This window comes from Hippocampus guttulatus, chromosome 4 (assembly GCF_054856545.1).
Source record: "Hippocampus guttulatus isolate MCC_2025c chromosome 4, RoL_Hgut_1.0, whole genome shotgun sequence".
Taxonomy (NCBI): domain Eukaryota; kingdom Metazoa; phylum Chordata; class Actinopteri; order Syngnathiformes; family Syngnathidae; genus Hippocampus; species Hippocampus guttulatus.
In genome coordinates, this window is record NC_141264.1 from 18062357 (window position 1) to 18088432 (window position 26076).

The window sequence follows — 26076 nt, forward strand, 5'->3', positions numbered from 1 at the left end:
GCGGCTGTGTGTGATTTGTCGAGATTAACAGAGCCTGCGGGAGCTCACAATGCAGCTTTGTTGCTCAAAACAGCTTAAGACATCAAGTGACCGGAGGTGTAGAAGCTCTACGCTCTCCTTTTTCTGGTCCCGCTTCTCTTTTCTCCAACATTCTCGCTCGACGGAGCCCGACCGTATGCCTCCTCCTCACTTGCAGTCACGGCCAAACGTTTGCATTTCCAGTGGTGAGTATGCAGCCAAGTTGACCTTTTGTTCATATTTGGTTTCACGTGACCAAACCAGTATTCAATTTTTATTTCAAACGCTCACCGTATAGATTCAGGTTGACAGCAGATTCCTGATTCTGCGATCTGACGAGGCAAACAGAGGCGTCCTTCATGTCAGGCCAATGCGAAAGGAGGAAGTCGGCTTTTAAGAAGAAGCGGCAGCGGCAATGACAGTGACCTACTCCCGCAGGGTGGCAGATGCAGGCCTCGGCACTTTCTTCCACCTGCTCCTGCGCTGGAGGGGCAGCATCTATAAGCTCCTCTACAGGGAGCTCATCATCTTCACCGTACTCTACTACTTCTTCAGCATTGTTTATAGGTACCACTAAAAGGGGCTTTCTTCTATAAAAATGGCATAATCATTTGTATACATTAGTGCTGGCCTCAACAGCTTTTTTGAGAGCTACTTCTTGGGGAACTGGGTTGAGGTTGGGGGTAACATTTTCTAACTATAAATCTCTATCAATCTTCACGTTTTGCAAATGTCCCATCACAAGTGAGCTATTTTTAAAAGAGACCCACAGACTACTCATGTGGTCCATGGGGTGTAGCTTGCCATGTTGGTGACACCTGCATTCGTGCATTTTCACATCTGAAAGGGATTCGATTGAATATTTCATCATTCTCTGAATTTATAAATGATAGCATCTAATGGGCACTACTTTACGTACAGTCCTACAATGTCATTGCTTGCTAATCCATAGAGCAGGTGTACTCAAATCTCAAAGCTCCGCTGTATATTTTAAACGATCATGAACTTTTGTTTTGCTTCATGAGAAGATTTGAAAATATGTTCACTGATATGATCTTTTCCACACTAGGTTTGTGTTAAATGTTGAGCAGAAGAGACTCTTTGAGAAGCTCTCCATGTACTGTGACCGCTACGCAGCGCTCATCCCAGTGTCTTTTGTTCTCGGTGAGTCCAACTGATTTATTTTGAATATGACCTTTTGCATTAAATCCAGTGATGGCAGTGACACATTATTCTAAAACCTGCACGTTTTTCACTGATACTTTACTTTTGCCAATATCCTTCCAGACTACAATTATTCTTTAAATATCACAACACATTACTTTGTCGCATATATTGACGTATTCTTGAAGGTGGCATCTGCATTTCAAAAAGTAAAACCTTTCAACCACCGAAAGCAGTTGCAATTAACCACCTTCAGGTAGCAGCAGTGAGAAACAATTGAACCCCCCCCCCCCCCCACACACACACACACACGCTCACACACTTTCATTCAACAAAACACTTTTCTCCGAACACCATAGCACTCTTAAAGGCGCTGACAAATAACTGTACATTATGGACAGGTAAGAAACGGGAACGCTCGTACTTACAGTTTACGTAAATATAGAGAGGCATTGTGGGAGACTTTAACTTCACATTGCCACCTGAGGGATGCACCGTGTCATATTTTCAACGCGTTGACCACGCACGTGTCCATATTATGTCACGTGAGCAGCAATGGAGGACGGGGAGAGAGTTGCCTCATCAAGATGAAAATACAGTCGCCATTTTGAGTACAGTAATCATTCGTTTATCGCGGTTAATGGGGGACCAAAACCACCCGCGATAAACGAAAATCCGCGAAGTGGCGACCAGTAAACATGTAATTTTTATTTTTTAAGTCCGCAAACGGTCCGCGAGAAGCTGCGAAAGTCAGTAAAAGAACAGCAAGTCACATAGAGCAACATATACAGGACTGTACTCCATGTATATGGTTTTTTTTTATGAATAGGTTTGAAAAATCCGCGATGCACTGAAGCCGCGATAAACGAACCGCAAAATAGCGAGGGATCACTGTATATGTTAACTGAAAACTAATTATTAAAGCTTATTATTAAGGTTTGTATGTGTGAATCAAATAATTTTGGAGTTCACTCCCAGCATTGAAGCCAGCAAGTATGCTTCTGTACTACATATTTACAGTATATTGAGCTTGAGGCACCCTTAAAGTGAAGAATCCCAAACTTCAACATTGCTTTGCAGGTTTCTATGTGACCTTGGTGGTATCCCGCTGGTGGGGTCAGTTTGAAAATGTCCCCTGGCCCGACCGACTGGCATCACTAGTGGCAGGTCACGTGCGGGGAGCAGACGAGGCCGCCAGATTGAGCCGTCGCACTCTGATGCGGTACGCCAACCTCTCCGGTGTGCTCATCTACCGTTCTGTCAGCACGGCCGTCTACAAGAGATTTCCCACCATGGAACACCTGGTGCAGGCAGGTATGCTGTCAAATGGATGCACTGAACACTGTGTGTCGTGATGGAAGTACACCCCTAGTGTACTGATAATGTAAAGTAGTCCTGAAGGTTATTACGTTTCAAAGCTGTTTGTTGCCATTCCCACTTGAGGTTTATTGTCAGCCTAAACTTGAAACAAAGATAAATATGTGTTCTGTATTTAAAATAGGCACATAGCTTTGCCTTGGGAAAGTCTAGTGACCTCTTGCTAACAAACAAAGCAAAACGCCATAGACAGGCTAACAATTAGCACGTATTGTATGTGGAGGTGTTCCGCTTTAAGCAACTGCACAGTAAAAGTAATAAGTTGGAGCAAGTAAAAATTTCAAGGCAAAAAAACCCAAAACACTGATACAATTTTAAGTTGGGCAATTCAACAAAATATTTTAAGTTTTGCTGTTCTGAAATATGGCTTTTACGCATTTCACAACAAAGAAATAAGAGTTTGGAGAGCTAATTATCCCTTTTATTGTCCCCGAATGTAAATGTACAAGTAAAAACAACGCAGTGAATTGTTTTGGCGGAAAAATAACAAACTTGTTGCCGTTGTGTTGCCAACCAACATTGTTGCCATAAATGTCAATACTTGATTTTTTTAAAGTTGTTCCAATTTCAATTACTGTTTTAAGGGAGAGCTGGTGTACACCAAGGACTAGTTTCCAGCCAATCCCATTATGGTTGACACTCAGCGTATTATCTTTGCGGTTTTGTGAGATCTGGAACTGATAACGGGATTAAATGAGGAAGTTTGTTCAGGTCACAGGTGTATTCTTTTTATATTTCGTTTGATCGAAGCTTAGTACCGTGTGTTTTGTCATTTTCTGTCTTCATGCATTTTTGGTGCCCATCAGGTCTGATGACATCCGAGGAACTGAGGCATCTGGAAGACTTGCCGTCCCCTCATAACAAGTTCTGGGTTCCCTGCATGTGGTTTGTCAGTCTGGCTTTACGGGCCCGGACCGAGGGTCGCATCAACAACGACGTGGCTCTCACCGCCATTCTCACTGTATGTGCGTTTGTCCAGAGAGTGGGCACCAACAGCTTTGAAAATATTCCTCAGCCATATTTTTTTGTTCTTCCCTATTTAGGAGTTGAACAGTTTACGTGCAAAGTGCATGAAGCTGTACGGATATGACTGGATCAGCCTGCCTCTCGTATATACTCAGGTTCTGTTTCTGTTTGCATCCGCAGTATGAGGTGTCAGACACATCCGCGTGTCACATTTGACATTACAAAGCTCAATTCGCAGACCTTCGAAGCTTGATCACATTCTGTGCCTACTTGACTGGTGGATGGTGCTTTAGGTAGCGACAGTGGCTGTCTACAGCTTCTTCCTGGCTTGTCTCATTGGCCGACAGTTCCTGGATCCGGCCCAAGGCTACCCCGGTCATGACCTGGACTTCTATCTTCCCGTCTTCACGCTGCTGCAATTTTTCTTCTATGTTGGGTGGCTGAAGGTGTGATGCTGCACATTACGTCATCCGGTCTGTATGATGAGTGGTGCACATCTGATTCGGTCCTGCTTTCAGGTGGCTGAGCAACTTATCAATCCTTTTGGCGAAGACGATGACGACTTTGAGACCAACTGGCTCGTCGATCGCAATTTACAGGTTTTGATTCTATCCATGTTATGTGCTGGGGAAATTACAGCGTTTTCACGTGAGGGATTGGTCCAGTGTAAAGTAATATATACCTTAACTCGGAACCACTGAGCTGTAATGGTCGGAAGGAAAAATAGATGAGGTTTATCAAGAAAACTATAACCAAAGGCATTTTGGTAACACTGGTTGTATTCAAGCTAGCTTGTAGTAGCTCGCAGAACCTATTTGTTGAGATGCAATGGCAGCTAATGCGTGCAGCCATAGGTGCCTGCAAGAAGCAGAGCCGTGACATAACGGCGTTGAAAGCCCGGTTGGGAAAGCCTGGCCCCGTCTTTGGTCCGGCTGTCTCTCATGTAAACGTGGCATTATCTTGGTCTGTCTCGCCGTTTTCCAGATACCGATGGAAGGTCCGTTAATCGTCACTGGCGGACGCCAGTTTGAATGACTCTGTGTCACAGCCTCTTGATGACATGCGTCAGCTTACATCCTTTTCGTTAAAATAAATAAATACCTGACGCTGGGTAGATTTGGGTGCAGTCGCTTTGACGTAACATCCGTTCCTATCATGGCGCCTTGCATTAAAGTTAACCAGAGGGATTGTTTCGGCAAATACAAGACGAGCCGCAAAAATAGGAACAGCAGATATTTATCAAACTTTACAATATTGCTCTGTTTCCCCATCAGTACCTCAAAAATGGGCTGCCGCAGGTTCACTTGAAGTAGAACCAGAGGATGCTTGTCACTGTCAACACTTGCCATGTTTCACTGTGTTTCAGGTATCTTTGTTGTCTGTGGATGAGATGTACGACAGCCTCCCTCTGGTTGAGAAGGACATGTACTGGAATGAGTCCGAGCCTCGGCCTCCCTACACGACTGCCAGCGCCGATCACTGCAAACCGTCATTCATGGGTTCTGCTCTGGATATCAGGTATGCGTCATGTGGAAGTCAAGTCAAAAATTTTCTTTCCAATATTATGTTCTACGAGCCCCTACTAGTCTAAACACAATATTCTGATTCATACTGCATTTGGTGGTGTAAGGATAAAGAAGAGTAATTGACCCGTTTTCCGCCATCCAAGTAGGCTGACACTTAATGTAGCAAAGCCCCGACTGAAATTGACGTGAAAATACACAAGGCCTCACATTACAAATGTCATGGCTCACGTGTTTTTTGAGTTTGGTCATGTGACATTCAAACCCAGTTTAAATACTGCCTCCCTGTGGGAAAAGCAGCATAATGAATTAGTTTGCAGCATGAATCATGATACGCAAACTGTTTCATTCTTTACACTCTATTTAATTAATTACTCTGATTTAATAAACACTTTTGCTTTTGTGGTGGGACGGGTGCTTGAACGTATTTCTATTAATTTCTGTAGACAAAGACGATTTCAGACACGGTCACATGGTCACGGAACGAATTAAACTTGTACCTCAAGGCGCGGTGACTATGTATGGATCTGGAGTTGTTCTGAAAACAGCTTCATAATTATGGTGACATTGTGATACTCGACAGTGTTCCTAAAGAGGAGATGGAGTTTCAGTCCAATTTGGAGCAGATTAAAGAAAATGAGGAAGCCAACTACTCCACCCCACTGTTGGGAGGTCTGGGTCGCTTCCTGGGTGTCCAGTCTCCCAGCTTCCCTCGCTCTTCCCGTGTCTCGCTGCTGCGCCGTCGTCCCGGAGCCCCTCTGAGTCGCTTCCCCCTTTATTTACATCCAGAAGTTCCGTCGGTCACATACCAAGCTCGCCAGCCCTCAAACGCAGAGCGAGATCAGGATTACGCATTCTCTGGCCTGCCCTTGTACGAGAGAGCAGGCTTCTACAGTTGCCCCCAGACGCCCATCCACTGCGTTCCCCCGGCGGTGGCCCGACCTCGGCCTGCGCGGCGGCCTCAGAACGAATGGGATCGCAGCTGCAGCTCTCTTGCTCCTCCGACAGTTGGCTCACAGCTCCTGCCCCTCGACACTCCCAATCACATCCCGCCACCATCATCGGCTTTCCCCTGGCTGAGCGAGGACGGCGACGCGCCCGCCGCCCAGGCCTTCTCCTTCCCCGACCCTCCGCCCGAGCTTTGTCCCATATCAAAGCTCAGGCGTGGGCACGGCCTGCTGTCCCGCCGGCCTCCACCTGCCACGTGCCTGACGCTGGACACCTTGCCATCCGCCGACAGTCAGGCAGGACCCCTAAGCGCTAGAACGACAGGAAGCGGGGGGGAAAGGGTATTCTCGTTCACTCCTCCCTCTCGTCATGGACCAGCAAATCCAAATAATCCCAACAGTAGCTCGAGCAGCATTCATGTGACAGGCAGCAATGGCGCTGGCACAACAGGAAATCTTCTCAACACCAGCAATCTTAGCAGCTATAGTGACTTCCCTGCCAATGTTAAGACGAGCAACGGCGGGCTCAATACACTGACCGCTCCCAGCTCGACACCTTCGCAGCAAGAAGCCCATCCGCAAAATTCCCCCAATGATTCCGGAATCTCATTAGCTGAAGGGGACCTGCTGGGCGTGCTTGTAGATGGCAGCGGGAACAAAGCAACTACAAGCAGGAAGCAGGACTAGGAAAATGACGTTTGTATGTCACGTGCCAATCTACACAGAACTATTTTTTTGTGTACGAGTGTTAAACTCAACTGGAGGTGTATAAACAACAAGTATAACAAGTAATCTCTACTTCCTGGTGAGTGCTTCCAGAACAATTAACCCACTTGTGAGGCACAAAGCACCTTAAAAGATTTCAGTGTTAACATATGGTGAAGAAAGAAACACTAAGACCAAATGTGGATTATTTAAAACTTCCGGGCCTTAAGATTGTTGCTCCTATGCCTTTTTGCATCACCTTGAATGGCCCTGTTTTTGTTTTTTCCAATTAAAACATTAAATGCGAAGTAGTTTTTGTTTGTTTTAATAATGACACAAGTCATGATGGCGTTTGACTGATGCTCTAGTAGCATGAATGGCAACTGGCAATAACAGTGGCAAGCCGCACCTTACCTCTTGGGTTATACCATGTTAACTTGACCGCTGTACTGTATTTATAGGAATCTTGCTCTTATTCCGCCAAGTATCAAACCGATGTGCACTCGGAAGTGATGTGCCTTACATTACGTCACTTCTGTTCCAAAGAGAACTCGAGTTGCTGGATACAATTTGCCTTACGAATGGAATAAATAGCTTCAATCTCTTTTAGGGGGGGGAAACAGCCTCCTGCACAGGGTGCTTAAATAGGCAAATTTAACACGAAACATTCGCAAATAAAAATGTTTAGATGAATTCCTTGTCTACTCCTATTCATGTGGTGTCCAACGTCACTTTCTACGAGTATTGTAACGAAACTTTTCCTCTAAATGTCCAGTAAAACGTTCAGTCCTAATCTAAATATGCACAATTTACTGTATGCAATTGCTGTATTTTCATACAGTAAGAGCAACATTTAATAGTTTCGATTTATATAGCACCGTTCAAGATTTGATGAACATTTTGTTTCACTCAGTAAGCTACAGTGATTGATGTCCGTTTATTTTGAGGATACGTACAATGCACTGCCAAAAGCCAAAAGAGTCTGCCAATTTAAAAGAAAAACACTCCAAATATCAAACATATTTTAAAAGTAGCACGAATAAGCTACAGTCAGAAGTAAACAATGCATAAAAACATATGGAATGGAAAATAGAGCGTAAATAGATTGCTTGGACATGAGAGGCACCACAATGGAACACCCTGAAAACCAAGAACGGCATTCTTTTTGTACTGCCATGATATGAAAGAGAAAAAAAAAACAATACATTGGCTTGCTCTGAACCACATTGACCACTTCGTGTTTATCGTGCACAGCTATCATTTACATACACGGCTGACAGGATTGCAGTACTTGATCAGAGTTTGATTTGTTTATGCAATTAACTTATTTTGTGGGAATTGATCCACTTGTTGGAACCATCGTTAAAGTCTGCATGCGGTCCATTAAACGCCAAGTTACGCTCCGACTGTCTTTTCAAAGATGACCTCACTCAAAAATGACAGAAAAAAAGAAAACCCTGAAAACAACTGAATTGTCACCATTTAATATCCCAAACGATTTCCTGCGCAGACATTTAACACTTATTTTCGTAAAAACAGAGAACATCATTTTTATTAGAAAGAATAACAGAAAAAGTGTACAGAACGGTATCACTACATCAGTGTTTGTTTGCATTGGGGGGTGAATGCCATACAGCAGAGCTGGTGCGTTTAAAGTAGCGTGGTTTGCTTTTGTAAAACAGGTTCTCCAGTTTGGGCGGCTCGATTGTTCCAAAGAAAGCATCAAAGTCAGGAGGGTTGAAGTACTGCTTTATAATAATCTGCTGTAGATTGTGACCTAGGTGGAAGAAGATCAGGTAATGTTAATCACTATTCATACAAAATAAAAAATTCTCTTTGGCCAAAAAAGGAAAAAAGAAGAGCCTTCATAATACAGTTCAATACGAGAAATACAGGTCGTTACTTATATCATTACTTCTCAAATGTGCACATGTAGAAATATTGCTTCAGAATAATTAGAATACTGAGCAGATACAGTACCAACACGCAACTTTTTTTTTTTTTTTAAGCAATGAATTTGTTTCAACCCTCCTCAATGCTGGGGGGAGTTTCTTGTTGTTCGTACTGTACACATAATACCGTAACTCCGTTTTCCCTCACGGGATTAATAAAGTATAAAATCATATAGCAGTACAGACTAAGAATTACAACATTAACACTTGAGTTTTTTTCTAAAACAAACTATACTTTAGTACAATCCATTCCAGGATGTAACATCTTAAAAATTAGGGATATCGTTTTTGTTTTATTCATCAATATGCAATAAGTGAAAGCCCTCTAAAGCCCAAACTTTCCAAGTTGATTCAATTCAAAGAAACAACAAATCATCAATGTCAAACTGATTTATATCTGATTAAAATGTCTCATAAAAGACAATTTAATACATCTCTTGCCAAGACTCAAGAATGCAACTATTTAAAAAAAAAAGTAACGATTTGATTTCTCAACTCAAAAACGATTTTCTGTTTGGAAGCGCTTTTTTGTTGTCGTTGTTGGAACCCCTACTTTAGTCATATATAACGCTTATATGATACTTTATCGGCATACCTTCTGCCCAAGATGGAATGGGCTTTCTTGGAGCAGACTCATCATCAGTGGAATCATCACTGTTTTGGTCCATTCCATAGTTTTCTGGGTTTTTGGACAAAGTCACAGTTTTGTTGCCACCCTTTGGAGTGATGGAATATGACTGCGGTGATTTCTGCCCGGGAGAAAACACTTTGTGAGCATGTATAAAAAAAATCTCAATATACACCAAGATGAAATTTGAGCAATACTTGTGCCCCCACCTCAATATCCACAGTGACGTTGAGGCCGCCGCCGAAGCCGCCTTTTGCGGTAGGCGTTTTCATCACAGAATGCTGCAAAACAAAAAGAAAATGAGACAACACAATGTCCATTATTGCGGTTTAACAAAGATCACAGGGTCATTAAAAATGATCATAGTCACGGTACCTCGATATCCACAGTTACATTGAGGGCAACGGCGGTCTAAAAAATAGAAAGAAGCGACGGGGCGGGGAGGATATAAATCAATCAGATATTAAATACAGCCTTCAAACAATACAATCATTCATGTATAATTAGCAAGAGACAGATTGCTGTCCAGAATTATTTGCTAGTGTGCACCCATTTGTGGTTAGGCTCTCAAAGGAGCACCTGAGGTTGTTGCTTGGTACGCATTTGGTTTCCTGACCTCGCTTGCGGTGGTGATTCTCATTATTTTCAGATTAAGGGGACGCTACCTTTTAAGGGGCAACGGATGACTTTGTTATTAACGGGTGTTGACGATGGGAATATTTTAAGTCGGGGATGGGCAATTCTTTTTCCTTGGGGATGGCGGGGCAAATGAGAAGCAGAAAATACTGTGGAGTTTATTTCGACATTGAAATGACATTGTTATCTGACAAGTTTGTGTTATTGTCAAATGGGCCGTCATTGTTGTGTTCTTGTTAAATGGGCATGGCTCCTGACGCCCCCCCCCACCCCTCTCCAATAAATTAGTTCATATTTACCTTTGCATTAGCAGCTTGTTTGGCAGCAGCCTCTTTGTCTTTAATAGCCTTTTCCTCTGCGGCTAATTTTTGCTGCTCCTCCTAGTGGAACAAATCACCCGAGAACATTACAGCTGATAAACGGGCTCATCGTTGCCGAAAGCAACATGCCACCGAAAATTCATTTCCCGTCATTGTATGAGGCAGGGTTTCGAAATATTATTAAACGTTCAATGGCTGAGACAAATACTACATGAGTCTCGATAAAAGCCTCGTCACCTGTTTTCGTTTCTCCTCCAGTTCTTTTCGCTCCTTCTCTCGAGCTGCTCTTTCCAGTTCCCGCTGCAGAGCGAGAGCCTTCTCTCTTTCGTCTCGCTCCCTAGAGGAACATGTCATAACAATCAACATACATATATTGTGTACGCCTCATATTGACAATGGTTATTTGAAAGACGACCTTTCAGCAGCAGCGAGGCGTTCTCTCTCCAGCTCCCTCTCCCGCTCCTGCTCTTTTTTCAGCTCCAAAGCTCTGCGAGCTTCTGCCAGCTTTTTGACTTTTAATTCCTCCTCCTTGGCCTTCTTTGCCAGCAATTCTTGTTGGCGCTTCTCCTCCTCCTGAATTTGTAAAACACAAATAAGACACAGAGAGATGGACACCTTGTTCAAGAACTGAAATATGTCAAGAGGCTTACTGTTATGTGCAATATTTTCTTTTGTGACAGTGACATAAAAGCAGGTTCGGATGTGAAATGATAGAGAAATATAAGTCTTACCGCTTGTTGAATCTTCTTCCTTTTAGTTTCTTCTTCCAGCTTTCGTTTCTGTTCAAGTTCTTCCTGACGTTTCACGGCAGTTCTTTTTTTGGCCATCTCTGCCGCCTGACGCTGCAGTCACGGACCAACGTTGAACAATTTTGACATGGCACAACTGGTCCAAGTAATTACGCTTATCGTTCAAATGACTTCCTCACCTTATCATTTTTCTCATCAATGTGGGCCATTTTTTGCTCAATCTTCTTCTTTTTTTCTTCTTCCCTCAGCTCTTCTTTCACTTTGGCCTCAAACACCTTTCTTAGCCTCTCATCCCGCTTCCTATCGGACAACAATAAATGTAATTCGACCAATCAAATCAGAAAGGGAAGCGTTTTTAACTGGACCAGACCGTTTGAATTCCTCTTGTTTCTTTTTCTTCTCCTCCTCCATCTTCCTCATTCGCTCCTCTTCCTGTTCCTGCTTCTTTTTAAGTGCTTCCAACTTTTGCCGCTCTTTTGCCTATAGAATACGCGCCATCAGAAAACAAACTTCTTCATAATCATCATTTTTAAAAGGGCACACAGAAACCTGGAAAAATATACTCATATATTTTGAGGCCACAACGAAACTTTCCCTGGAAACTATTAAACTTGTTTTGTGAAGTGAATTGCTGCTCCATTAGCATGCTAACATCAGGTAACTTGCATTTCAATCGCAGAAGAAGAATCCATGAACGAACAAGTACAACTGGGGGCAATTATGAAACTGGAAACTTCTCACAGAGGTGGACACAACAATGGAACTTGACTAACAGATGTCCTTTCAAGACAAGCGGAAGGGTGTACAAAGGTTAGCAGGTGTGGCAAGGGGGTGCTTTAGTTTAGTATCAAATGAGTGGACACTATCACCAAATGACCACCAACACACAGTGCTCGTGCACTTACCACTACATTCATGGTCATCTGGGGAGGGGAGATAAAAATAAAAATGAATGAATAAATAAATAAAGCAATACAATGATTCACTGCTCAGCTAAACTATTTTGAAAAAAATGACAAGACGCATAAACATATCTTGAAAAGGATATTTGGTAACTGCATTACTTGGGACTCAATTTACTTATGACAGATGACTGTCGGGGCGGTGGGCGAGTGGTTAGCCGTCAGCCCCACAGTGCAGAGGTACCGGGTTGGAATCCAGCTCCGCCCTTCATGTGTGGAGTTTGCATGGTCTCCCCCGTGCCTGCGTGGGTTTCCTCCGGGTATTCCGGTTTGCTCACACATTCCAAAAACATCCATCCATTTTCTAATCCGCTCATCCTCACGAGGGTCACGGGTGTGCCGGAGCCTATGTGTAGGTGTAGTAGGCGGGGTACACCCTGAACCAGTTGCCAGCCAATCGCAGGGCACACAGAGACGAACAACCATCTGCGCTCACACTCACACCTAGGGACAATTTGGAGTGTTCAATCAGCCTGCCATGCATGTTTTTGGAATGTGGGAGGAAACCCGACTACCCGGAGAAAAGACACTCAGGCACGGGAAGAACATGCAGACTCCACACATGAAGGCCGGAGTCGGAATTGAACTGTGAGGCAGACGAGCTAAAAACTAAATATGCCCAAATATACTCAAACATTGCTTGTAACACCACCACAAAAAACAAACAAACAAAAAAAACACTCTACAGTATTCGTCTGTGCAAGCTTATGTGGTGTTTCGGTTTTGCTCTTTAAGGTGGAAATTAATGCTGACCTTTGGATCAATCTTCAGAGGGGTGGCATGTTTAATGAAGGACTTGACGACAGTGTTCCGGGTGAAGGAATTCGGAGTCATCATCAACATCTGATTCTTCTGCACAGTGTGAAGAAATGATTTCATGTTCGGTCTGAGAGCCTGTAAGAGAAAAAAAATGATCCACGTTTTTCAAGAACACTCAAAAGTGCAATTATTTATTTCTATGATTTATTTGGGCATATTACACTCTGACTCTTCTTGGGAGGAGAGAACCTCTTTGTAGGGCTTTCCGCCGTTGTGTAGGGTGCTTTGCGCTTGATGCTAGTAGTTAACCTACAGAAAGAGGAAAACAAGAAGAATGTCCTTGTGATTGATTTTGTGCATTTAGGTGATATCAGGCAGTAACAGGCTGGATTTACAACTCTTTGGTTCAAGTGACAAATGGGGTATGTGTCATAGCAGAGTAAAAAAAAAAAATCCATAGAGTTGGATATCCTCAGATCAGAATTAGGCCTTTTCCAAATGTGGTTAAAAATCTCAAGACTTATCAGACATCAGATCATTCATGTGTGAATATGAGAACAAGGGGGCTCTACATGGCCCATTAGAGGAGTGTGAACTGATCATTCGCCATGCTGCCTTTTATGCAGACTTGCTTTGATTCCTATTAGTGCCCCAAAACTCAGCCCCGAACTGGCCAGGACAAACCAAACAATTCACGCGAGTGACCTACTGCGACATATAATGTTTCGTACTTTATCATACATTTATTACTGTTTAACTGTGTGTTGTCATTGTCCAGTGTTGGCACTTGTGGAATTACTGACATGCAATTTGGACATCTGCCAAGGCTGTTTTTTTCATGTATTCAGTGAATGTGTACAGACATCGCGAACATGTGTCAATTTAAATGCGGATGAAAATACAGTAGATGGGGGGAAAAAAAGGAATGCAGGATAATGGTTCAATTGAAATAGGTCACTTGAAACGGCATTACACATCCAGCCATGATGGGTCACAAAGACACTGGGCCAAAAGCATCTACCAGTGTGAAACTCACCTTTGACTGGCCTGTGGAGACTGTTGTGTGTCGACTGGAACAAAGGGGAAACAATTTAATAACTTTTAAGGGCCATCCATTTAAAAAGAAAAAAAAAAAAGCATAAACAAATACCCATTTGTAGATTGTTCCTCTCAGGGGTAAACAGCGAAGGCGGGGCCAGTTTTGGAGAATTTGCTGCCACAGAACGAGTGATGCGTGCCAAGCATGGCTGCTCACTCACGGTTGTCTGCGTACACACATTTGTATGACACAAGTTAAAAATATGAATTAGAAAAAAGGCATTAACTGCCTTCCCAAATGATCAAACAAGAAATTACTGCCCGTGTCATTGACAGGTTCATTCATTAACGCTTATTGGTACCTGAGGAGAATCGTCTGAAGCATCAGTCGCAGCAGCTTCTGGATTTGCAGTCACAAGTTCTAATGCTCTGTGGTGGTCAACAATAATAATAATAATAATTTAAAAAATAAGTACACCATGAAAACAATTCAATCTCATTCATTCAATTATTGCAATTATTAAAACTATTTCAAATTCAAATGAAAATATACAACTTGTAACAGGGAGAGTTACATGCAGCGTTCACACTCGATCTCAGATATTTGTGCGATTGTTTAAGTGTTTTTATCACACAGAATTAGCACGATGCTCTACTGGAAGAGATGAAGTGTAATTAAAAAGAAAGAAATGGCAGAGAAGGTGCCCAATCAACCTCCAGTAATAAACATCTCCACAGTTGAAAGCAGAAATATATGCATGCGAGTCTTTTGCGCACTGAGTTTTTAGTATGTGTTACGGCTACGTGTATGTTAACTAAGGTAGAAGCTTTTTGAATGTTAAATGTACATTCAAACCAGCCCTTTTTTTCTCCAAGTACTTACACTTCGTCCGCCTCTTCCATGGATTCACAGGACGAAGTGGCTACAATCAGAAAAAGTCATCAGATACAGAAACATGCCAAATATGACTGACACATTTGAAGAAAATTTGCCAATGCTTTGTTTCTCACTGTCAATGTTGCTGCTACGTGATGAGTTGGCCTTGCGAGCCGCCTTCTTCTTCAGCATGGATTGCCGGGAGGTACGGCGCCGAGACTCCTGCATCATGCTGTGCCGCAAACCGCCTAGGGAGTGCCGCACCTTCAACGAGCACCTCATAGAGCTCCGCCGTGAGCTTCTGCCTTTGCCGGCGATTGCAATTTTGGCAGCGGAGCGTCCAGGATCGGCTTTGGGCTGTGTCGCTTCCTCAGCAGACAAACGCTCCGATGCAGGGATGGTGATGACGACGCCAGGTGATGGTATCGCAACAGGAGAATGGCTAGCGTCACGTGACTCATCCAGCTGGACGTCTGCGTTGTCTAACTCGCTATTTTTAGCCACGCCTTCATCCTCATCAAGCTCTGGCTTTTTATTACAAGCATCTACAGTGTCAGAGATAATATGGGAAAGCTGGTTCACATCCTCCGTAATCGCCGCCTTGGTTTGTTTGGTTTTGCGAGTAGAGCGTTTTGGCCGCGTGCTGGTGCTGCTTTCAGCTGCAGAATCATCTGCAATGGCTTCTTCAGAAATGAAGTTCAGCGGCTTGACAGAGGAGCCGCGAAGATTACTACGGCGACTCTTTGAGAACCTGCATCACAAAAGGCAGATGAAGTCACATTACACCAGGCTTCCATAAATCTTTAAAATGGAGACTTTGTCAAAGTGCAACAAACCTTCGCCTGACTTCTTCCTGTCGGCCAACAGACACGCGCTTCCGGCGACTATTCTTCTTTTGTGATGGCGTTTTGGGCATTAACTCTGGTTCAGAATTAAAGTCCCTACAATTTAAAGAAAGGACAATTGAAGAATCACACCATTCTTAATACTACTGTATGTGTTGTTTAAAAATGGTTCCAATAGAGGTCAACAATAATAAATTTGTAACTTATCAAAAAGGTTTTCATTTTTCACCCATGTTGAAATTTGATTTACGAGCAGGCTTAGGGAGTCAAGGAATACATGTTACGTAATGCATTCTGTTATAGTCACAGAAGAAAGAAAAAAACACTACCAGATAACATTTTTAATGCAGGGAGGGAGACGGCACAGACGAGTCCTCAATCACCCACTCAACAAATTGTTTTTAAGCATATTTGGTATGGAGTCATCCAAAAGTAATTCAAAGCATTCAAGTTAGATTACTTTAATATCAAAGTAATTGTATTAACCTGATAAAAATAATTAACGTGGACAAAAAACAATGACCAAAACAAAGCAGTTTTTAAATGACATGATTTTACACCCACCTTGAGAACATGAGGTTGGCCTCTTGTTGGATCTCCTCAAGCCAAACCATGTGGACATTGTCAATGTCATTCAAAAAATCTTGTGTTTTAACCACAAACATCTTCATCAGAGACTGCAAAGACGATTTTACAGTGCTCATGGTGGCAGCTGGAGGGTTCTCTCTCTCTGAAACAGATGAAGTTTGGGGGGAAATGTTTCTCTAAAAGGACTAAATTGGTTGTGATTCTGTTTGAAGACTCCGCATTAAGAACATGCTATACTGTGCATTTTACTATGAACCAGCATTGCATAACAGAGCAGTAACTTTTTCCTATGCAGGTAGCAATTACACTCTAAGCTGGTCTCATAGTAATAATAACTTAAATACTTTCAAGGGACCTAAATATGCTCAACATTTCCCCATTAAAATAGGCCGCAGTATCAGAGCAATCCGAGTACAAATACACTGGTCCATGTGCATCCTGAGACAGGCAGGAATAAATTACACTATAACAATTCCATGAGATTTATATTAAACTTCAGGTTGCAAACGTAGTAAGTGGTAAGTAAATGGTTGCAGGTATGTACTTCTGATGATGTTTAAGGTACAATTTAGAAGAGAATGCTTTGCTGGCCTTGAGGGGCTTACCACTGATATGACACCCCTGCTGAGTAAATAATTTAAGTCGAAGTATTTTTAAAACAAAAAAATCACTAACACGTGTAAAATTCACTCCAAACCAAAATGGTACTACTGGTTTCACGGATACACTTTGGCCTTTTTGCTCAGAAGCAGATAACAGGAAGCCCCATCATTGGTGATTTTTGAAATAGTTGCGCACAAACAATCAAAGAACGAGCACAGACGTCCGAGAAGGACAAAAAGGAACGTCAGCCATATTAACTCATCACAAGCAGCTAAAGTAACATTCGACGAGATAGACTTCGGAATCTGTTGTATTCACGCGCGCTGGCCTCGCCTTCGCAGAATGAGTAGCACTAATCCACTTGTTTTGAGAGCAATTTCGTCGCGTTTAATACTTATACCACATATCACAACATTGCGTAGCGAATATCAGTTTTTTATGGTGTCATTTTTGTGCTGGCGGCAAATGTTTTCTACAGAAGCTTAAACTTGGTCCCCAGCTACTGCAAGTAAGGTCACATCGTTTACCTTTATAAGAAGAAGAAACGTCAACACTATCCAACGCTTGCTCCTCCGTGAACCGACAAATCGAATATTATCTTATAAATAAGCCATACAATAAGATGACCGTCAAGTAAAATCACAGACCACCGACATCCAAGTCAACCTCCGCACTGTCGAACCAGAAACTGTTTAAAATTTCAAACCACATTGGCCAATCGGAAAGTGGCGTTTTGTGACGTAATCGTCGTCGGGAAACTCTTGTTCGTTTTAATAACCAAATACTCTGAGACGGGCGGGTATCTGGACACAAAAAGCATACGGGGCAAGGAAACCATCGAAGCATCAATTTAAATCAAACAAACCCCAATGGAAAATATAAAGGCGGGTTCTGCCCAGATTTAAATCCACAAAAAAAACGCACAGTCCAAGAAAATTTACTCCGCCCATTTTTAGCGTAAACACAAACAGGAACATTTTGCAGAATGAGCTTCCGAGCCTCCTGCTCTTTTAACAGAAGTAGCCAAAATACTGACAGCCTCCACTTAAGTATACGTACAGTACAGATACGCTACTTGTGTCATAAATAAATAAAGAAAAATTAGAAGCCATCTCATGTAAAGGTCACATAGTAAAATCGGGCCTTTGCAGAAATCAAACAGCAAGTTTTTACAAATACTTATTCATACTAGACTACAATTGGGAGTTATATTTAGCTAGTAATTTACAAGAAAAATATTACAACCACAAATGCATATTCGCTTTATTAAAGAAAGAAAATGCTTTGTAACAGCACGAGAGCATTGTGAACATCTGATTACATCTGACCAATGAATGCCCCCCCCCCCCCCCACCAAATACAGTATATGAAAATAATCATGGAAAATAGAGCCTCGCACGTGCAGGACACTGTTGGCTGAAGCTGACATTCACTGTCGAACAAACACATTAGTTCTCTCATTGTGTTTAATCAACACTTAACTACCCCTTAAGTTTCTATATTATGTGAGGACCTGAAATTGTTTTCACATGTTTTCAACACTTATCTTCAAACATAACTTATGTATTGAGAAACAAATCATAAAATGACCATCAGGTCTCTAAACAAGTATAGTGAATATGGTCGGACGAAACTCTTTTTGCTGTCCGTTGTTGAGCTTCAAGTATTGTGAAGTGGATACTGACTTGAGTTTGAGGCATTCAACACAAATTATTGTCAAATTATTCAGAAAGGCCAGCAGAAAGACGACGATTCAAGTCTGCAAACAAATCCAGGCTCTCGTGGAAATGTTACTGGTGCCCCTAAAAAGACATGAAGACATAACAAAACATAACATCCAATTAATAACCCACCACTTAATAAATTAACCAGCTATCATACACAGTAGAGCCTCGTGGTGTGTTGTTAGTCAAAAGATAGTGAAAGTACTTTTTTCCCTAGTGTTAAGCAACTGGCACCCCCCCCCCCCACCAATAAAAAAGAGAAAACCAAATATGACCCAGAAAGGACAGATTCCTCTCATCTATAAACAGGATCTCAATGATGCCCTGTTCATTTTGTTTATTACCTGGAGTTAAAGGGATTTTAGTCCCAGTTGCCTTGAGGATCACCTGCAGATCACACTTCTTAGCAGTGGCACCACTGCCTTCCTGCTCCCTCAGTATGACGCACACCTCATCTCTGCGAAACAACCAGTCCAACTGATGGCCCAAGTAGCTGACACCACAGATGGAGAGCTCACTCAGGTCATCGGGAAGAAGTGGGGAAAAGGCCAAGCATTCCTTCTGAACTCTATAAATAAAAAGCACATTTTTCTTTCATTTTTGATTGATTTGTTTCAACAAGCGAGGTGGGATGATTGACGACTTACTTGAAGCCGCTGTAACCGAACACAACGGCTTGCAGGAATCCTCCCATGCCCGTAAGAAAGTTAACTGCGCCCGTACCGTCCGATGACTCGCTCCACACCTGCAAGGTCATCACACATTTCCTCAGTACCCAAGAAGGAGGTTCGTGCAGCCCAGAGCAATACCTGGAACGGTCCTTGAATGTTTCTGAAGCACTTCTCAAGCAAACGCTGAGCTTTCTGTGCATCTCCCAGTTCCAGCCAACCGATCGCAAACATGCCCTGAATGATATAGAGAGCACAGTTTGTACATGTTTAAGAGCAAACACTCAGACTTGCAGACTTTAATTGGAATGGGCGGGGTGCTCAAATTTAGCCCGATTATCCAGATGTGTGTGTGATCCCGCTTACGACTGGCAGACGTTTTCCGAGCAGATTCACTCTGAACACAACCCACACTACAGCTCCAGGATAATTGATTTCTGAGACAGGGTTTTTTTTTTTTTTGGAAAGAGATTCATCAGACAAATTGTGTAATTTTAAAACCCTAAAAACCTGGACAATAAACTGGAATCATTGTGTTTTTATGGTGGATTGAACTGTGGAACTGTACTTCACCCAAGTCATGGCTGGTCCATGAGGATCAGTTACTATTTCATACACTTCAAGATCATTTCTTCTAATCTCAGGTGACATGGGCAGGCCAAGAGGATAGCTCAGCATCACAGCGTCGGCCTGTTTCACTGGATAACCTGCAAGGAAATGTTATTTCAATGTGTGTCATTGTGAACCAGCTAAAGGGTTCAAAAGAAAACCTTTAGAATAGCCTTCAAACTCAGGATGGTATCGAGATTGTTGGTCAAAATTTATAAGGAGGTTGTCTGCGACATCTTCCCATTCCTTTGGTGCAGGATGTTTGAGAAGATCAGCTAATAACACAGCAAACTGCAGACTGAAAACGAGACCGTTAATGCGTCGGCGGTACGAATACAAGCTAACATGCATGAAGTGAAGAAATATGCAAATGGTGGTACCTTAATTTGGCCACTGTATTTGTGTAGACAGAGTTGTTGACATTGGAGTAGTACTCATCTGGTGGCATGACACCTAAAAGACACAAAAATGAACTCTTCACCATTTAACTCATTCACTCCCAAAGACGTTTTTAAACGTCCTTTCAGACTTGGTCCAGAATTGGCTGGTACTGAATGAGTTAATCAGGTATAAGTACTGACACGCTTTAGCCTTGTGAATAAAGTACGACATATTCCAAGTGCCGTGTTGAGGCTGTTATGCTCCAAACAATAAACGGTAAATAGATGTAAAAATGTGGCCCATAAACACATTCATTTTCTGTGTTTAAATTTGCTTAATCATTGCAAAGCACACTACCTTCCATTGATTTGTTTCTTTCTCTCCAGTTTAAACTTGCCCATGACATTTTTGATATGGTGCTTATTTGTGTTTGGTGATCTGTCCATCCACATACACACAATGTAGCTCATGAACGGCTTCCCCCATGAGTTGAAATGCTTTTAGAATAAACCCCTGACAATTCACGAACAGACAGTATGCCTAAAATTGGCATACTGTATTTTTGGACAGAGAACCTAAAACAGTACCTAAGAGATGATACTTCTGATCATCGGGGCTCCGGGTTACCCTGGAAACCCAGTAATCAGCCACGCCCCATATCAGTTGACTCCCCTGTCCGTCTGTGAACATTGTCAGATCCTGCAAGAAAGAACCGAGTCAACATGAGTTTATTTGAGGAAACGTGAGGTGACGTGGCGACGCTGAGCAGCGAACCTCAGTGAGGTAGTAATAATTCTGGAAGGCCAGTGCGATATCTCCATTGATGTGAATCTCTTGTTCTGCGTAAATATCATCAGCGCACATCTCCCTCCCTGACATGGCACTCTGCCAGGCCAACTTCAGCCCCTGTACACAGACAACACCCACATACCTTACAAAACATTTTTAACACAGTATCGTCTCACATACCCTTAAAATGGAGTACTGTGAACCTCCATTCATGTCTTTAGACTTTTATCCGGCGGCCCGGTGGTCGAGTGGTTAGCGCGTCGACCTCACATTGCAGAGGTACCAGGTTCAATTCCAGCTCCGGCCTCCTTGTGTGGAATTTGCATGTTCCCCCAGGCCTGCGTGGGTTTTCCCCGGATAATCCGGTTTCCTCCCACATTCCAAAAACAACATTGAATGCTCCAAATTGTCCCTAGGTGTGAGTGTGAGCATGGATGGTTGTTCGTCTCTGTGTGCCCTGCGATTGGCTGGCAACCAGTTCAGCGTGTACCCCACCTACTGCCCGGAGACGGCTGGGATAGGCTCAGGCACCCACCGCAACTCTTGTGAGGATAAGCGGATCGGAAAATGGATGGATGGATGGCTAGACTTTTACCCATCCGTCCCATTAACCAACAGTTGCTTCTCTATGAATGTTCTTGTAGTGTTTGTGTTCTCATAATTTTTAAAATGTGACTCTTATATCAGTGCCTCGCCAGCTACGAAACATTCATCACTGCCCCAATAAGCACTGTATATTCAAACTGCTTTGCACCACTTTCCTGCACTGCAGTAAGTTCCATTTGTAATTGTATTCATTTCGTTAGTCCAATAAAAAGTCACACTCATACCTTGTATCCCTGCTTTTGAGCATTGTATTTTGCTCCGTCGATAGTCCGCACCCTGTACTCCAGTGCTGCACGGGCCAGCTTGGGGTAGAATAAAGCGACTGTGGGAAGTATCCAGATCTCCTGTTGGGTTTGATATTGCTGTTAGGTGACATACCAAAGAAACAGGAACAGCAGACATTGGCGGCATTATTCCAACCTGGTCCCAGAAGACATGACCCCAATAATCCTGTGCGTCCGAGCCATTCGACAGTCCACCTGGACTGACGCCGCCAAAAAAGTCGGTTGGGTCATGGATGGAGGGAAAGGCACTGAGGAGGTAGAACATGCAGCCGATCACAGCTTTCAAGAGGTGCTCGGACCCCACAACCTCCACTTTGCTCTTCAGCCACAGCTCCTTCCATGCTGCTTCGTGAGTGCTGCGCAGCCCACCCGTCGCCATCAGTTCAAGGCCCTCATCAAAACTGGTCTCTGCGACGCTCAAAGAGTCCGCCACAACCACAATGAAGCACCAGCGTTCCTGGCTTTGCTCAGGTGGCAGCATCAGGCTGGAGGGAATGGGGGTCCAGATGAGGTGAACCATGGGACAGGGGCCTCCTGGAAACTCTGCGGTGTGTGTGTGCCCTTGAATGTGGCTAAAACAAAGAAACGTGTTAATCAGCGCCGGAAAAGGATTTGATTTTGGGGGGAGAAACTCACCTCCCACCTCTGTAGTCAGCAGAAGCCTGAAAATCAATGTCTTTGCTCTGAGGGGTGAAGGAAGTGGATAGCTTCACTGTGTACGCGACCTCTGAAGTCACATGGCGCACCAACAGAATCTCCATCACCATCAGGTTGGAGTGGTAGCGGTGAGAGTAGAACGACTGGAAGATTGTTACGCTGGGTGAGGCCAGTGTGTGTGTGAAAACACCTGTTTGAGAATCAACAGGGAATCACACACTGATTTTATGTATACGGTCCACATATACACTATACTGTAGTACTATAATTGAACTGCTGCCATTCATAGGGAATAGGGACAGAGCTGCGATTGTAAGTGACTCAGTAAAATGCTGTAATATTAAGCGTTTTAGTGGAGGATAAAGAATATATGCCTGTGAGTATTGTTCTATTATCCGTTTACAAATATTGTTCCACCGTTTGTGTTTAAAGGGTTCTAGAACCACAACTATTGATGCTAATCCTTAGCATGGCGATGGCATTTTCCAATATATGTTAGCATTAACCCAATGTTATTTTTAATTTTTTTTGGTGTAACGGGAAACATGGTATTTCTAGTTCTGTTTAGCATTGCACTTTCTCTCTTGAGTCCAGATTTCTAATAATTTGATCGCTATTTTGCTGTGCAGCCAGACATCTATGAAAAGCGTACTCGATCGTCGAAGCACTCAATTGCAGTGCTTCACGATTACGTGTCAATGTTAGGTTATCTTAGCAATTCACATGGCTTCTCCGTCTGCCCTCATCAATTCTTAGTGAGAACAAATATTTGTCAAAGGTTTATCTTATCCAAAGCCGTGGAGGCAATGATCGCTGACGGTGGAGTGACAACATGTTGAGCTGGACTAATCGCCAACAGAAACTCATTGCCAGCTAGCTGACGTGACGTGAGCGACGCGTGTCCCTCCAGCCCAGGGAAGCTCTTTGGGATGTCTCGGTGTTTAATTCTTAATTTTGCTGTTCAAAGTGTTTTTATGTGAAGGCACAATGACATTTTTGCCTCACAAATTGGGATGCAAAACTACGGTACTTATTTTGAGCGCTGCGCTTGTCAATCCAGGTTGTGCCCCGCAACTTACTCAAAGTCACCCGGGACCGGCTCCAGCTCACCTGTGTCCCGAATGTGTACAAGCCCTATAGAATATGAGTGGATGGATATATAAATTAAAAAGTAGGTACTCAAGAGACAACCTGTGTGGGCATTGAGGGTGTAGGAGTCTTGACCAACTTCCTCTGTGTCGACCGTCACAGCCAGAGGACAAGGAACTTCGGCACGGTGGCATTCTCCCCGTCCCCCATTGTACACGCTTCCCATGTGCATTGTACTGTTGTACACCCGCCATCCCAATAGCCCGTTGGCAAGCGGAGGCAGGAAGCGGTGGTCGGCGGGGAGAGAATCACTGGTAAAGGTGTAAGGGTCACCAGACATGAGGAACTGGAGTTTCTTCTTGAAGACAGGCTGAACTGTCACATATGGATGATCATTTTACATTTCAGTGTTATTTTTGCATAAATAAATCCACAACTGAAAGCATGAAAATCAACTTCGAGAAGATCACAGTTACTGTAGTTTCACGACAGGTGTGCAATACTGTACTGTACTAGTTTGCGCAGAAGACGTACTGATTTACGATCACGTGGCACAACAAATACACTCAGTTCGCTGTTGTTTATTGAGAAAGTATTTATACCTTCTCTCGAATCACTCCTCTATTAGTATATACAGGACATGATAAAAAGGTGAGCCCCAAACACGTCCGTGGCCGCTACACGCTGGACATCTCTGAACGAGTGACGTCGTCCCTTAACGTGGCTTAATATTTAAAAAATATTTGAAAAAAACAACTACGACCAATTCACACGAATTCCCGCGCACATTTCTTTCTATGCCCACATTAATGTCTGAAAATGTCAAAACGATCGCACCAATATTTGAGATTTTATGGACATTGCCGTCTTCCTCTCCACAGGCGAACACTCAGGCACAATGTCACTTAATGAAGAACATACTTAATCAAAAACTAAAATATTGAGGGGATTGAACTGATATTTTCAGAGATCGGTGTGAAAATAGGTATACATTCACACATGAATAATGGTGGTAATTGGTCGTAGTATTCAAACATAAAGTCACGTTCAGCTTTTTTTTATACGGACATAAAGCGTCGAGCCGTAGCGCAGAACTCGAAGACCCGTGAAACAAAAAAACAACAACACATGGACTGTACTGTACAACTGCTGCAAATTACCTTCTTCAATCAAATAAAACACACACTGTCAATTCCCAGACGAGTCCAGCGCGGATTGTTGCATTTAACAGTGAACGAACAAATCCAACTTGATCCGTTTGTCCTTATAGCGATAGTGTTTCTACCTCACGTGATCAGGATGTAGGAGCATCTGTTTCTGCCACAAACTGGAAAGTTGGTATGTGATGATACAAGTTGGAATAAAAATTCATAACGAGCTTTCAAGTTGCAACTCGGTCTGTCAAATGCTGCCCTTTGATGTCTGGAAATGTTCACTTGTAACTGTAAAATACCGAAAGAAGTCTAAAGTTGTCACTGGACGAAAACTTGAAGCCACGCAGCTCACAAAATCTGGAGTTGTCTGCAGGTCAGTCGCAAAACGTGGGCTGGATTTTTGGGGAAATAGCACAATTAAACGCATTTACGCGGAGAGAATTGTTTTTTGTTACTAGGTTACAAACGTATATTACCGAGGACACCTTATATAGAGGATTTTTGCCTTTCTATTCGGTTACCATTTAAAAAAAATCTCATTCGTTTTACTTCGTGGAGCTCAATGGGTGAAAATATACAATTTTAGGGTCTAATTGCAAAGGCATTTAGCACTTAGTACTAATCACTACCACCGTGCTACACTGTCTTAAAACGTAAATTACAAACAAATGTCAATTTTTGACATGATTGAAATGATTAAGTATGGCAGAAAGGACATCTATTCAAGGGCAAAAGGAGTGCCGGGGGTCTGTCTATCTGTGCATGTGCGCCCTCTTGTGATAGGTCAGCTGAGAGAGGCTCCAGCTACCCAGGATATAAAGACCATTGACAACTGATTTTTTTTAATTGTAATTATCAAGTTTCTTAATTTTGGTGGAAGCTATCCCAGCATACCAATCACAGAGTGGTGCTGGAATGGAATCCTGCTGATGAGGGCATGCACTAACATTCAAAAACGTAGTCGATATTTATAGTAATTTATTTGCCATGAATTTATCCACATTGCGTTTTTGCATTAATGAAAATAATGTTATTTTTCTCCTCAAGATGCACCATCAGTATACAGAAGTTGCACAGTCGACCGGTAATGTTGGTTTGACATATGCGATCCTCCTATTTGCGGAACCCCGCCTCCCCGTTATTCGTAGAAAAACTCACCTATTTGAATGTTTTTAAACAATTCCAAACTGTCTTTTTGTGCCTACAAAAACATATTTTAATCGATCTATAGATTGCTGTAATCATAGTTAGGGTCCACTGTTTATCAATGACAAAGCTACGTTCTATAACTGGAGATTCTTCACTCTTAAAGCTCATTTAAAATGGTAATTTTATATGCATCAAACATGATACGTTAGTGTTAAGATCAGAGAGGTGCTTTTAATCATATGCCCAACGAGACCATCCTCAATTTTACTAAAACAATGATCTTTGCTGAACCTGGAGCCTATGAAGTGC

The 26076-nt window shown here is 42.8% G+C and overlaps 3 protein-coding genes and 1 long non-coding RNA gene across 9 annotated transcripts; 1 reads left to right on the forward strand and 3 right to left on the reverse strand.

Moving 5' to 3' along the window:
- The first annotated feature begins 9 nt into the window (after positions 1 to 9).
- On the forward strand, positions 10 to 7008 carry best1 (bestrophin 1). Its single transcript, XM_086109075.1, has 10 exons — positions 10 to 224; positions 317 to 585; positions 1088 to 1182; positions 2263 to 2496; positions 3366 to 3520; positions 3603 to 3680; positions 3819 to 3971; positions 4044 to 4124; positions 4892 to 5043; positions 5632 to 7008. Exons 2-10 carry the CDS (start codon positions 434 to 436, stop codon positions 6680 to 6682), a joined length of 2151 nt encoding a protein of 716 aa, XP_085965201.1. The 5' UTR covers positions 10 to 224; positions 317 to 433; the 3' UTR covers positions 6683 to 7008.
- Positions 4746 to 7196, reverse strand: LOC147206329 (uncharacterized). The gene is made up of 2 exons (XR_015100695.1): positions 7115 to 7196; positions 4746 to 6308 (listed from the first exon to the last, which is right to left on the reverse strand). It is a non-coding gene; the product is annotated as an uncharacterized LOC147206329 (long non-coding RNA).
- Positions 7197 to 8168: 972 nt separating this feature from the next.
- incenp (inner centromere protein) lies at positions 8169 to 17322 on the reverse strand. 3 transcript variants are annotated; one of them, XM_086110091.1, is made up of 21 exons: positions 17185 to 17322; positions 16031 to 16196; positions 15458 to 15562; positions 14756 to 15372; positions 14628 to 14667; positions 14107 to 14173; positions 13857 to 13971; positions 13743 to 13776; positions 12928 to 13015; positions 12701 to 12841; positions 11891 to 11908; positions 11356 to 11465; positions 11165 to 11285; positions 10968 to 11078; positions 10652 to 10809; positions 10474 to 10573; positions 10216 to 10296; positions 9656 to 9691; positions 9490 to 9561; positions 9248 to 9401; positions 8169 to 8477 (listed from the first exon to the last, which is right to left on the reverse strand). In XM_086110091.1, exons 2-21 carry the CDS (start codon positions 16168 to 16170, stop codon positions 8299 to 8301), a joined length of 2487 nt encoding a protein of 828 aa, XP_085966217.1. In that variant the 5' UTR covers positions 16171 to 16196; positions 17185 to 17322; the 3' UTR covers positions 8169 to 8298. The 3 variants fall into 3 exon arrangements, with proteins under 3 accessions (XP_085966217.1, XP_085966218.1, XP_085966219.1); XM_086110092.1 differs by lacking the exon at positions 11891 to 11908; XM_086110093.1 differs by lacking the exon at positions 9656 to 9691.
- A 581-nt stretch (positions 17323 to 17903) lies between these two features.
- On the reverse strand, positions 17904 to 24985 carry pgghg (protein-glucosylgalactosylhydroxylysine glucosidase). 4 transcript variants are annotated; one of them, XM_086109889.1, is made up of 14 exons: positions 24750 to 24985; positions 23567 to 23775; positions 22355 to 22565; positions 21855 to 22290; positions 21659 to 21778; positions 20814 to 20945; positions 20627 to 20738; positions 20039 to 20111; positions 19820 to 19956; positions 19623 to 19756; positions 19191 to 19286; positions 19029 to 19126; positions 18726 to 18949; positions 17904 to 18459 (listed from the first exon to the last, which is right to left on the reverse strand). In XM_086109889.1, the coding sequence occupies exons 1-14, from the start codon at positions 24773 to 24775 to the stop codon at positions 18383 to 18385; spliced, it is 2085 nt and encodes a 694-aa protein (XP_085966015.1). In that variant the 5' UTR covers positions 24776 to 24985; the 3' UTR covers positions 17904 to 18382. The 4 variants fall into 4 exon arrangements, with proteins under 4 accessions (XP_085966015.1, XP_085966013.1, XP_085966016.1 ...); XM_086109887.1 differs by having other exon boundaries at positions 23567 to 23839; XM_086109890.1 differs by having other exon boundaries at positions 24625 to 24985.
- Positions 24986 to 26076: the final 1091 nt, after the last annotated feature.